We start from the raw sequence: 13,618 nt of genomic DNA, 5'->3' as shown, positions 1-13,618 counted from the left end.
GTTGCTTAATCTCGGTTTTTTCGTTTTCAAAATGAGGATAATAACAACAATAATAATGTATACTATTTTTGTAAGGATTAAATGAGGTAATAAGTGAAACAATGTGGGTAGTTTTCAGTAAATGTTAACGTATTCTTGTTATTAGAATTGGAAAGAGGTCAGGCTGTGGAGTCAGATGGACAGGAGTTTGAATCCTGCCTTGGAATATAAAGGAAGGGGGTCAGGGTTCCATTAAGTGATCCTGGATCTAAACATCAGTTGGAATCATACTTGATCAGTATTGTGCAGAGGTCTCAGCATCTGCCTGTCCCTAGACCTCAGGGCATAGTGAGTGACTTGGCTGTTCAGTACTGAATAGGGACGCTCGAATGCTGAGAGGCTTTCCATGTCATCACATCTGGGCATATTTTGTTAGCATCCAGCCTGGCAGTCCATCTGGCTCACTGATAAATTCTATAGCCATATTTTTACCTACCTTCTGGATCAGTGACTCAATTATTGAACTAATTATCTTAAAAGCCCCATGAAAGAGAACAAAGCCCCCAGATATACTCATTTTCTACTTATTCTTGACTAAGTCAAGTCATTCATAAGTTAGAAGGTAGAGAAAATGCAGTTCCTCTCTCTTACTCACTCCATAGTAAGGTTTCATTCTAGTCAAAACTGGAGATAATTATGCCGTTATTAAAATGATAGACATGGATTTTAAAATAATCTTGTGCATTAGTGTGACTTTATTTCTAGTATTTAAATGCCACCCGTTTTTAAAGTAATACATTTGATTTGTTTGAGTCTTTTCAGATTTTATTTATTGAAATAAAATAAGGTAACAATCAATTAGAGAAAAACAACCAATCAGATTATGTAATTGTCTAATGTAGTGGTTCTCAACAGAGGGCAATTTTGCCCCCCAGGGAACATATGGCAATGTCTGGAGATGCTTTTGTTGTCATAAGTGTGTGTGTGTGTGTGCGCACCATGCATACACTACTGGCATCTAGTGGGTAGAGGCCATTGATGCTGCTAAACATCCTACGATGCACAGGACAGGCCCCCACAACAAAGAATCATCTAGTCCAAAATATCAATAGGGTCAAGGTTAAGAAGACTTGGCCTAACTTTGCAGCTGTTACAGTTCTTCCCTTTCATTGGGTCCATTTGAGAATCTCATGGAAGCTTGTCCTCTCTGTACAGAAAATTCATGCACCCACACATTTTTATATATAAACTGGGTGGAGGGTTCACAAATCCTCTGTCCTAAATCTCTTCCACAGACTCTAAGTTGAGACTCTCTGCTTTTAGACATAGGAATTTTCAACACAATCTCAAATTCATTACTAAAGCACAAAGAAGATGAGATAAGAGGCAGTGTAATAGGGTAAGATATACGTTTTCTTCCCTAGTCAAACATCCCTAATTGAACAGGGATTCAGTTTTGGGTAAGTAACTCAAGCTTGCTGAATTTAAGTTTTCCCGCTCTAGAATGAGCTTGGTGAAATTTCCCCTAAACAATGTTTGTGTTATAAATACCCAGCTTTTGTACAAAAGGATTAGGAATAGAGCAGAATAAGTATGCTCACCAATCTTCCCTTTTTTCATTGTATTTTAACAAACATAATATGAACATAATGATAACAGATACAATTTATCAACTACCTACTATTAGCCAGATACGGTTGGCCATTTTAAATGTGTTATTTCTAATCACCAGCACAACCTTACAAGATATGCATTTATTATTACTACTTGGTAATGAGTAAACTGGGTCTCAATGAGGTTAAATTAACTGCTCAAGGTCTCCTAACTCCTTCCTTTTGGATTCAAATTCTCCCTCTCTTTGCATGAGTTAGTCAGTGCTTTCGTAGAAAGAGTCTTGGTTATTTAGAATTTGTTTCAGTAGAGCTACATACATACATACACACACACAACAATAATAATAAATCTTGATTTGCTGACTGAAAGGTAAGTAGCAATGAGGTATAAGGTAAAACTTGAGTGAGAACGATAATAGAATACTTATTGACCAATTGTTGGTTTCAACAGCTCATGCAACGGGAGTGGAGTGGAGGTTATTAGCAAAGAGGTTTTTCAGTAAGAGGTGTTTGCCACAGGAGGAAGGGTGTGCTGGACTTGTCCACATATGTCCTGCAAAGGTTAAGTAGGGGGCACACTTAGAAAAGTGGGTAACTGATAAAAAGCACCCAGTTTCTGAGCATCAGGCTCTGATTCTTCCTCTGGTGAGTCTGGAGAGGGAACTGATTTGCTTGTGCACTCCCAGGTTGACACTGATGCCATCCCTCCAGGGTTCAGTCTTTATGGAGACAGTCTGGAAACTAGTATATGATCAAGGAATATTAGAACAAGTCCACAGCCACTTGTGGAGAAGCATATTAGTCTGACACTTGGGATTCTTCTTTTAAAGAAAAAGATAAGTAGTAGAATCATTCTGGAACCTGGTTTTTAACAGACATCATTTTCCAGTTTCCAACAAAACACATGATATATTGATAGAGCTTAATGTTCCACTCAAATTCAAACTAACTCAACTCAACTCAGTTCAACGCAAATCAAATAAACTGTTTTTCTTCCCTTTGTGTAGGGAAAGACATTTTTCTAGAACTTCGTTAAAAGAAAAGAATCTGTTAAAGTCTGGAGTGGAGACCCACTCCTCTTCCAAGATCCAGACAAAATGTAACCTCTCTGTGAAGCCTTCCCTGACCAACATTCTCTTTTCTATGCTCCCATTGTACTTTATACACATCTCTATTACAGCATTCTCACACCGTATGGCAATCAGTTCTCTCTTTTGCTCATCTTCAATCTCACGGAATGAACATCTTTCTATACCCAACTCCTAGTCCAGTGCCCAGCACAAAATGGATGATGTTTATATATATTTCTTGGTAGGTGAATGAGTGAGTGATGGTTAATTCTTTTTTTTTTTCTAAAAACTTATTAAGCCCCCCGGTACAAAGTTGTATATTCTTCGTTCTGGGTCCTTCTAGTTGTGGCATGTGGGATGCTGCCTCAGCGTGGTTTGCTGAGCAGTGCCATGTCCGTGCCCAGGATTCGAACCAATGAAACACTGGGCCGCCTGCAGCGGAGCGCGCAAACTTAACCACTCGGCCACGGGGCCAGCCCCTAATTCTCCATTTATGTATATAGATGTAGTCAAACTCCTGAACACTCAAAAGGAATTAAAAAATACAACACCCACAGGGCCATCTCAGTTAGACATTGCTGGCAGACCCAAAAGCATTATTTCCCTCTTTCTATTATAACCACTCCTCCTCTGAGAACTCACAACATAGACTCAGAGGACCCTGCTTACCATTTTTCCAATCATCATTACATATGGGCCCAAATACTTGTTCACGCCGAAGATGTCTAACAGACGGATGTACCAGTAAATGATGTTCACACAATAGATAACCCTTCCATCACTCCTGAAGGGCTGGTCTTGGAGACGAAGGATCATTCCAACAGAGAACAGAAGGATGGCTATGAGGTCTGTGACGTTCCAGTATTCCTGCAGCCACACCTTCACTTTCTGCAGCAACTTCCCTGGCTCTGACATCAGAATCTAAAAGGCAGGAAAGAGAGTGGGGTTAGGTCTGATTTCTGTTTATCTATCTTTTCAGGCCAGGCGGAAAGTGCTTGATCTGTTAACTGACGTCAGTAGCTTCTTTTGTCTACCTCTATCTACTCAAAGAATCTGGATGGCCTAAACTTAACTCAGTTGCTGAGCTAAGCTTAGGTCATCCAGATGCAAATATTCTAGAAGCAGACATAAGCAATAAGTTTGCTCTTTTGGGTTGCCTTACAATTCTAAGATACACATTAGGGTTTTTTTGCTATAAAATGATTGATTCCTAATATCCTGCAAATCTCCCCCAATCCTCTCCTATCTCAGGAAACGGCATCACCATACTGAGTTACACAGGCCAGTGACTTAGGAGGACTCTTCGTTCCTCTCTTTCACACCCACACCCTCTGCGTCAACATGTCCTATCACCTCTGTTTCTAAATCCAACCTAATCCAACCTCTTCTCACCACTTCTACTGCTGTCACTCTATTGGAAGCCCCATTGCACCTCCTAGATGATCGCAGCAGCCTTCTCACTGGTATCCCTGCCGCCGTTGTTGCCCACCCAGCCTCAACCCATTCTCTGAGCAGCACCTAGAATGATCTTTAGAAACCCAAGCCATGATCTGCATAGTGGTAACATGGTCATATGGGTAGGTAAAAACTCATCAAGCTATACCCTTATAAGTTCATTTTCTTACAGGTAAATTATACCTCAGTCTAAAAAAGAAAGAGACTTGAGAGATAGATGAACAACGACAATCAAAACTAAGGCAACTTATGATAATTGAATATTTAAGCCTTCTGATGGCTTCTATTACAAATAAAGATCCAAACTCCTTATGGTGGCCTCATGTCGTGACCCACCGCATTCTCCCCATTCCCTACCATGCAACCCTAGTGGTCTGCTCTTAAGCAAAACAAATCCATTCTGTACTCAGGATATTTGCACTTGTTCCTTCTGTGGGGCATTTTCTACTCCCAGATTTTTACATTTCTGGCTCCTCTTCATCCTCAAGGTCTCCACACAAATTTCCCCTTTTTAGGACAGCCTTCCTTGACCACCCTCCCTGCAGTGGTCCCCACATCCCCAAGTCACTCGCTAATACATTAGCCATTTTGTTTTTTGAAGATTTTATCATAATAGGAAAATATCTTCTGTATGCATGTATTTGTGTATGTGTATTTCTGTCCATCTAGCTATCTTTCTAGCTCTCTAGCTATTATCTGTCCACACATCCCTCTCTACATCTATCATCTATCATCTCTTTCCATGAGACTGTAAACTCTGAGGGCTGACCCTTTGTTCTCTAGGGCCTATTACGAGACACTCAAAAAATATTTGACTGACTGATTGTTGCATAGACACCTCACTGCAATTCTCCCGGCCCTTGTGTATCTTAACTGCTGGGCAATACTCTGAACTGCCTTAAATCTAGAGGGGCCTCTTTGCCGCCACACACTTTATGAAATGCACAGTTGCATAGTGGGAGTTGCCAGCCGTCTTGCACCACAGCCTGCCCCGGGATGTGAGGGGCCAGGCGGACAGTGTAGTGAGGCTATGTAGCAAGGCTACCTTCATGACCCATCTGTGTTCACCTCTGAGATTCTCATCTCTTCGAGCCATGACCCCTCCCTCCCTACTCAGGACCTCTCAAAGGAGAGGAGAGCAAAGACTGGGGAAGGGTCTACTCTGTAGCTACTTATTTAAATCCTCATGTCCCTTTAATGGTTTCCCTGGGCCTGAAATATTAAGGAAGGGAGGTCTTAATAAGTCAAGACTAGGGCTTGGAAGGCTGAGCAAGATACCAGGAGCCACCTGGTAGCCCCCTTCTTCATCCTCTGTAGTCCTCATTCCTAAACCCTAGCCCTTAGCATGCATTGGAATCACCTGGAGCTGTGGTAAAAACACAGACTGCATCCCACTCCAGAAGTTTCTGCTTCAGTATGCCTAGTGTGGGGCTTGAGGAGTGACACTTCTAACAAGCTCCCAGGTCATGCTGGTGACCACAGGTTGAGAGCCACTGTCCAACCCATCAGGAATTCCCGCAGCTGCTGTTATCCTGATGGCTTCTGAGCCCCGGCTCTGCCTTACCTAGGCAACAATCTGTGCGTGTGTGTGTCTGTGCGTGTGTGTGTCTGTGCATGCGTGTGTGTGTGTGTGCACGTGCCCCCAGGGGGATGGGAAATACTTCAGAGTTTCTCTAATCCTTTGCCCACACTTTCCTAAAACTGTTAGACACAGAGGTTTTTAGTACAATGTTTTCCAAATAGTGAAAACATTTTTGTGAAATCTCGACACAAAAAAAGAGAGAAAAGCAGAGTGGTTCGGGGCGAAGCAGGAGTGAAAAGTGGAGTCCCCACCCTGGGCCCCTTCCCTTCTCCAGTCAGCCCCCCCGGCTCCTCTCTAGGCTCCTGGGGCCTATGAGGAGCATCACAGCCTGGAACCCACCCGGGCTGTGGGAAGAGAGGGGGGCCCAGAGGCGGATCAGTCAGGTTTAAGTCCCAGCTCTCCTTTTCAGCTGTGGGTTATGGAAAATTGCTCAATCCTTGAGTCCCAATGCCCATACCTGTAAAGTGGGGACGTCATAACAGCCGCACCATTTACCTCCCAGAGTGGTAGGGAGGAGGCCCCACATGAGATAACGTCTACAACGTGCTGTTGTAAACCGTTCCATGCGATTAAGGGATTACCGAGCCTTGTTTTGGTGACTACATGCAGAAGTATGCGGTGCTGGGAACGGGAGGGCGGCATGCGAAACCACAAAGACCTCCTTGTATAACCCTGGGAAGGCACGGAAGCCCACAAACTTTTCCATGTTTCCAGGATCTTGCGTCTGAGATCCTGAAGGAGACACGAAGGCAGTCCCTGTGGGGTCCTCCTCTCCGAGGGGGTTGAACATTTCTTTAATGGGTTCAGAGCCCAGGGGTGGGGGGGGAGTGAGGGGGTGGCCGAAGAGGAAAAGGTCAGACACTAAGTGGTCAGTGCCTCTCTCCCTCCCCACGGCTTCCTCAGAAGGGAAGACTCTTCGGTGACCCCCTGCTGACCCCAGCCTCCAGAGCCCTGCCCTCCCGGCTATTCTATGCCGCCTCAGGAGAAATGGATATCCAGGCCTTGAGGTTCCTGGCAGCCTGCCTGCTTGGCAGCCTCTTCCAGAACAGTCTGTGGAGTACAGACTGCTCCCTGTCTTCTCCAGTCCCTGGAGAGATTCCAATCTCCCTGCTCAAGTCTTTCCCTTTTCTGCGTATCACGGGGAAGGAATATGCATCTGGGCATTCAGTCACAAGAGCGAGCTGGTGCTTCCCAGCAACAGTGCCCTTAGTGGTAGCCGGCCTCTGTTCTCAGAGAGCTGCACAAAGACCAAAGCAAATTTATGACTGTTTTTCACTTTGCAAACTGGAAATCCACAACAGTGGTCAGGAAGTAGAAGGCACTGTGAATGGGAAGACCTAAGTGTGGACAACTAGTTGGAGCAAGGAAAGGAAAGGCAGCCATTAAAAAAAAAAAATCCAGTGCCTTATAAAATGGGGCTAGTGTACCCACCTCCAAACTCTCAGGAGGGGGGCACGCTGGTTAGAATTTAAATGTCCCCGGTGCAGTTTAAAACTCAAAAGAAGGGCTCCTAATATATATAGAGATTTTTTTTTTTGATTCCAATACGATGGCATCTAATATATACTCTATCTACTTCTATGGAGAACATTCTAGAGCTAAAACCTAAGATGGTCAGAGCCTTTTAACCTGTCTTAGTATTGAAGGCAAGGGTGAACTTGTGGATTCGTGGGAATCTTCTTTTCTATGGAGACCAATATATTTTCCCACTCACTGTAGTACAATAAGTAGGATTGTTCCAGAGCTCTTGAGGGTGCAGTGGACTTGACAGGGAACAATTCTTCCAGAGACGGCTTCTCCTGCTGACTGTGGCTCCAAGGGGAAATGCAGAGGAAATGGCACTAGCACGCAAGCCTGCCTTCCCCGAGGGCTTTTCTCTCTGGGAACGCGATCGCGTTGAGCAGGGCTGCAGAGCCCTCTGGTGGACCGCTGCTTGAGCACATTCATTTTAGCGGCTCTGAATCTGATGGGCCCCTGAGGCGAGATCTGACTTCAAGTCAGTCATATGGGGGTGGTGTTGCGAAGGCTCCTTTGAGGCGATGGGGGTGAGAGGAGAAGAGAGGGAGCCACACGCTTAATCTGCAGGATTAGAAATATGCTCAGTTCACCCCGGTGATGCCTTGGGCTGGTGGAGAGGCTGGTGCCCAGCAGGTGCATAATAAATGATAAGTAGGAATAAACCAGAGAATAAACTAATGAATAAATGCACAGCTCCTCCTAGAGAATCCCGGGAATGGGTAGACTCTGTCCAAAGAGACCCAGAGTAAGGGATTGCAATGGGAGTTAAAAGTCAAAAAATTTTAAAAGTCACGTTTATTGGGAAGAGGAAAGAGAGGTGTAAATTGCACTGAAGACAACTGGAGGATTTCTTGTGGCACGAACTACGTCAGCAGAAAATAGACTAAATCCTAAGCAGGCATGGAGTGAAACCCGACAAACAGCCCTGTAAACCTCCCCAGGTTTGTCCGCAGCTCTGGAAGCCGAGTCCATTATGTCTGTGGCAGAATTAGAGAAAACAGTTTTCCGGCTTAATTTGGATCCCAACCGTCCCTCTCTCTCTTCCACCCACAAATGTAACTAACCATTGTCCTCTTTTAGGTTCTCTTTTATGAAAGTGATTACCTCTCTCATCTTTTCTATTCCCAAGGTGAAAATATAGGAAATGACGATCCATTCCTGGGTGGAAGGCCAGCGCTCCATCTTCACCAACACGATATAGTTGAAGAGCATCAGGTATCCGATGTATGCCAGCTGTAAGGAAACACAATACAGTGCCCTGGCTGCTCAGACCCGGGAGTCCTGCCCTTGGGCGAGGCCACTGCACTGCAGGACAGAACAAGGTCAGCAAGCAGGACTTAGAAATCCTGATGAAATGAACTTCAAAGTTCTAAACTATCAAAAGAACAAAAAAAGACTAATATTTGAAATAATTTGATATGCAATCTTCCTTTTGACCCTTACATGTGTCTCTGGGTCCCCGTCCTTTGCTGGTACCTATGTGTCAGGATGCATCACCTTGTTTTGCAATTACTCAGATTCTCGTGTCTTCCTGGCTAAAAAGGAACCCTCTTCTCTCAGAGGCTGCTCTTGCTCCTGCCTGAGCCTCAGGTTCTTGAGCTAGGGCAGCACCATGGATGTTTGCCTAATGAATGCCAGGTAGATTAAATGTCTGTGAGAAGGAAAGGATGACATGTTATACTTGTAAATTGGTCAAACCAACATAAAAATATCCCAGACTTTATCTCAAAGCCCCGCTTTAATTCTCTTCTCAGTTAACGTCTTCTTTTTTTCTCCTACCTTAACGTGCTTGGCATGGCAGTGCCCTGAGAGGGTTTGGCTATTTTCCATTATAACACCTTCCTGCCCTATCCAGGCTGGGATATTCCCTCCTGGTTTCTGCTTCTTGGAAACAAAACAAGAGAAGACAAAGCAATTTATAGAAAGGAATGGGTGTGCGTGGCCCACTGGGACTTGGAGCAGGGTTTCATCCTCCTGAGGCTCCAGTACCCAAGGTTGAACCCTGATGGAACTGGCTGAATTGCTGGGTGTCCCAGGAAAGCTCCTCAGGGTTCAGCTTTGGTGACTGTCACTGGAGGAGTCAGGTATGTCTAGATGAGTGGAGTATAGGAGGGCAGGTGAGCTTCTGGCATAAGGGGCCGGGAGCCTCTGGGGAATAAATTCACCGTAGGAGAAATGGCATATACGTCAAACCTTCCCCAGGCAAGGTTTCAAGTGGAATAAGGCACCTGCTGCCTTTAGGAGCCTCAGGGGTCATGAGCAGGAACTAAGAGTGAGTTTATTCAAATGCCCACTCTTCAAAGCCCACATAGCAAAGAATGGGACACAGTGTGGGCAAAAGGATTGAGGCCTTGGGAATTCTGGAAAGTACAGTATGACTCCGGAGCTCTGGAGGCAGCTTAGAAGGTGGAGAGAGATGCAGCCTGGCTATGAGATCCAAAGGGGACCTGGCAGCCCTACAGAGCCGGATTAACGCTGCTTTGTCTACTAATGGGACCACCCTCTTTCTGTCTTTCCTTTTTTCAAAAAATGAATGGATTATTATTATGAGTCAAAGGTATTTTCTGAGACCCTATTATGTTGACACATTTACTGACACAGTCATATAATTTCTCATCTCTTGAAGGGCAAACATTTGTCGGAGTTCAATGAGACCACGTATGGGAGCATGAGGGCCGTTCTGTGGATGCTGGAGGGCCCCAGGGCTCGTTCTCCACCTGAGAGATTTGCTCTTGGAAGCCCATCCCCTCAGGGACTGTCACTGTAATCCATGCCTCAGTTCCTACCCCTCCCGGTGAGGATCATTAGCACACTGTGAAAACCTCACCTGGCAAGAGTCCACTCTACCTGAAATCACGTAGGAAGCTGTTTAAAATGTCATCTGGTTCCTGTGATTCCTGTTTCCCCTGACACCCTGGCATCCACTGTCTAGTCCCTGTGAGTGCCATATATTACAAAACACCGAGGAAGGACGTCAATGGTTAAACTCTAAAATATGCTCTCAGCTTCCTTCTGACCGGAAATCCTTCTCTCTTCCTGGTGGCTTCCTTCTCTTTGTTGGATCATATTCCATTGCTTCTGGGTGAAATGAATCTTGCTAACTGCCCTGGTTTTTATCATTTTACCCAGTTCATTGCAAAACATTCCAAAGTATTATCCTCTCTTGTCACATGGAGGCCCAGCAACACACCCCCCATTCTTCCCGAACCTCTGCATTTTAGTACTGAAGCACCTCCTCCACCTGCCTGTTTCCTCTGAATACAGGTCTAGCGTACTTGGTGCAAGGAATGGTGTTTGACGGAAGGAACATAGACGCAGAAGTCAGTGAAACTTGGATTCAAATCCTACCTCAAGTGCTTACAAGCTGTACCATTTTGTGTATATCACTTCACCTGCCTGGGCCTCCATTCTGTGAAATGGAGGTGATTGCTACCGATGTTCTAGAACTTTTGGAAGGATCGGGCAGTGGAGGGGAGACACGTTTCTATCTCCTGACACAGGGTAGAGGCCCAGTGAATGGTGGCTAATATTATTACTCGCCTCTTTTTTCAAGAAACTTCTATTCCTCCTTTCTCCTCTTACCTCAGTCCTTCCTTCCTTTTGATCCCTGTTAACTATTCATATCTCTCCTCTTTCCTTCTTTTTAAAATTGCCCTCATTATGGCTTATGCTTCCTCTGTGGTCATCCTTTTCAGCTCCTGCCTGTTCTTTAAGTTGCAGTTACTCTATCATGATCTTTTCTTTCTATAATCAAGCCACAATATAATATTTTGGGACAAATCTCAAAATATGGGGTTCTGAAAATAGGCCTTTAAACACGTTTAAATGGCAAACAGAGATTGGCTGCTGTCTTGGAAGCAACTTATCTCAGAACTCACCAGCATTCGTGGGGCCTTGCTGCAGATTCCCTTAACATGCTTTAATGGTGTGTGTGTGAAAAAAAAAAGAATATATATATATATATACTCACAAATATATATTTTATGAGCTTGAACAAGCTGCATGTAGAATATCAACACTTTGAAAAGAAACACAACCTTATATTCCTATTTAAGTCACTGGAAATCATATAAGAATTTGTATTTAATTTTCTTATATATTCTTTTTATAAACTTTCCATTAACCAAGATGTGTGACTCTTTAACTATGAAATGCAAGCCCAAAGCCTGCTGGAAGCCTGTGACTCCCTGGTGGGGCTCTGCCATTCCTCACTTCTTCCCAGGCCTTTTCCGATGGCCCCTTGAGAGTGGAGGGGACACGTGGCGTTAGTAGAGGAAGGAGTCTGCCACTGCTGGAGAAGCCCAGAGCACACCCCCTGTCCTCTGACCTGGGACCACTTCGCACCTTGAATTGGCATCCTTTCCAGTTGGGAACATGAAACAGGCTATCTCACAAACCGGGTCTGGAAGCCAGTTGGATTCCTGCCTCCTTTCTTCTTGGAACAGAAAAGGGGCCAACCTGCTCCTCCAGACACTCACTAAGATATGGAAGTGAGCTTATGTGGAAATGAGGTGTGTCCTACCTTTTGGAACCTCAGGAGCGTAGAAGGGGATACTTTTGGAAATCAGTATGGGAAATACTCTTACAGAAAAGCACACAACCAAAAGCAAATGGGACCTTTGATCTAAAGCTGAATTTTATTGTTAAGCATCTCTGGGGATTTAAAAGACTGGCACTCCTCATCTCCTTTTACTTCCTTGAGGCCCGGGCTGTGTCAATAAATAAATGTGGATTTCTGAAAATCGTTGTGTAAACACAATCAGACACGACTGGAGCATCCAGTCTGATGGGTTGGCTGACCTAACCCAGCCAGCCGTGCAGAAGGGAGCTGGACACATGGGCTCTGCTTCTCAAAGAGGCAGCTTCGCAACCTGCTGCATATTATACAAGGAAAGCAGTGTGTCCCACGTTTCCTGGACCACCAGATTCACCTGGGAAGCTTGTTAAACACAGCCGCCCAGGCTCTTCCCTGGACATTTGATTTAGTGCATCTATGATGGGACCAGGAATTTCCATTTCTAACAAAACCCCTCATCATCATGGAAGTTTTGGAAATACTGGGCTAAAACCTCAGTCCTCTCTCTGAGGCAGTGGTTCTCAACCTGGCTACTCATAACCACCTGGGACTTTGAAATATCCTGATGCCCAGGCTGTGCCCCAGACCAATGACGTCAGAATCTCTGGGGATATAACCCAGGTATCTGTTTTTACAGATAAAGATATAGATTAACTAGAACCCAAGTGTTATTTTTAAAGCACTCAGGGGATTCCAATGTGTAGTCAAGGCTGAGAACCACTTGCCAGGGCATTTGTGATTTAAAAACATTCTTGGCTAGCAGATTGCCTCAGCTGAATAAATAGGACTAGAGGAATTAAGGAAGTAAAATTAATACTGAACACAGATCAAGGGAAAAAGAGCGGTGCCTTGGAAGGATAAGAGAAGTGAGTTTATTCTAAAGGTGACAGGTAATTCTTGATACTACTACTTCTACTGGTCTCTTTAATGCTCTAGATCAAGAGTCTGCAAATGTTTCTTGTAAAGGGCCACAGAGTTAATTTTTAAGGCTTTGTGAGCCAGACGGTCTCTATCACAAGTAATCAACTCAACAGTTGTAGCCCCAAAGCTGCCAGATTATATAGGTAAACGAATGAGTTTGGCTGTGTTCCAATAAACCGTTATTTATGGACACTGAAAGGTGAATTTCGTGTAATTTTCACAGGTCACAAATTAGTCTTCCTTTGATTTCATGTCAACTCTTTAAAAATGCAAAAACCATTCTTAGCTGGCAGGCCACACTCACAGTCAATGGGCAGGATTTGGCCCGTGGGCTATCGTTTGCTAAGCCCTGTTCTAGGTTGAGACAACGGAGGGAGTCTAGTGGAAGAGAAAGGATAGACATGGAGGTAAAATGCAGTAAAAGAATTATGTTGATAAATCTGTCAGATTAGGGAAAGTCTATATAAGGCACCAAGACCGTGCCTCACAGTCGATGTTCAATAAATGATATTTTATTATTGTTGGGTGGCTGGATGAAGAGAATGCTGACTATTGCTGTGCAATGGGACTAGCCTACAAATAACAACTGTTACATTTACATTGTGCTTACACGTTCCAGCACTGTGCTAAGTGCTTCACTTATTTTAACACATTTACTCTTCACTAAACCTTACTCCTATTATTAGAGTCATCTTAAGAAAACTGGAGACAGAGTGCTAAAGCAATCTGCTTGAGGTCACACAATAACACTAAGAGGCACAGACAGGATTTCTACGTGGGTTATCTGACTCCAAAGTCCACATTTGTCACCACTAAGGTTGTTTTCTGCAAGGTAAAAACAGCATATATCTGTACAAAACATACAAATAGAAATGATTCTTGCACACCTTAGTTATTTTTTGGG

General features: G+C 44.2%; 1 protein-coding gene and 1 long non-coding RNA gene across 19 annotated transcripts in view; one reads left to right on the top strand and one right to left on the bottom strand.

The window, feature by feature from the left end:
• Positions 1–13,618, bottom strand: part of TRPM3 (transient receptor potential cation channel subfamily M member 3) — a 502,828-nt gene that overhangs the window by 55,663 nt on the left and 433,547 nt on the right. For all 18 annotated transcript variants that reach the window (XM_070590426.1, XM_070590437.1, XM_070590427.1 and 15 more), the window contains 2 exons: positions 8,322–8,450; positions 3,332–3,583 (listed from right to left, as the gene is read on the bottom strand). In XM_070590426.1, coding sequence (XP_070446527.1) covers positions 3,332–3,583; positions 8,322–8,450 — 381 coding nt within the window. The remainder of the gene's footprint in view (positions 1–3,331; positions 3,584–8,321; positions 8,451–13,618) is intronic.
• Positions 1–13,618, top strand: part of LOC139078683 (uncharacterized) — a 76,754-nt gene that overhangs the window by 50,362 nt on the left and 12,774 nt on the right. Inside the window, exon 4 of the long non-coding RNA XR_011531699.1 lies at positions 8,347–8,539. This is a non-coding gene — a long non-coding RNA (uncharacterized lncRNA). The remainder of the gene's footprint in view (positions 1–8,346; positions 8,540–13,618) is intronic.

This window comes from Equus przewalskii, chromosome 22 (assembly GCF_037783145.1).
Source record: "Equus przewalskii isolate Varuska chromosome 22, EquPr2, whole genome shotgun sequence".
Taxonomy (NCBI): Eukaryota; Metazoa; Chordata; class Mammalia; order Perissodactyla; family Equidae; genus Equus; species Equus przewalskii.
This window is presented reverse-complemented; position numbering and strand designations above follow the sequence as displayed.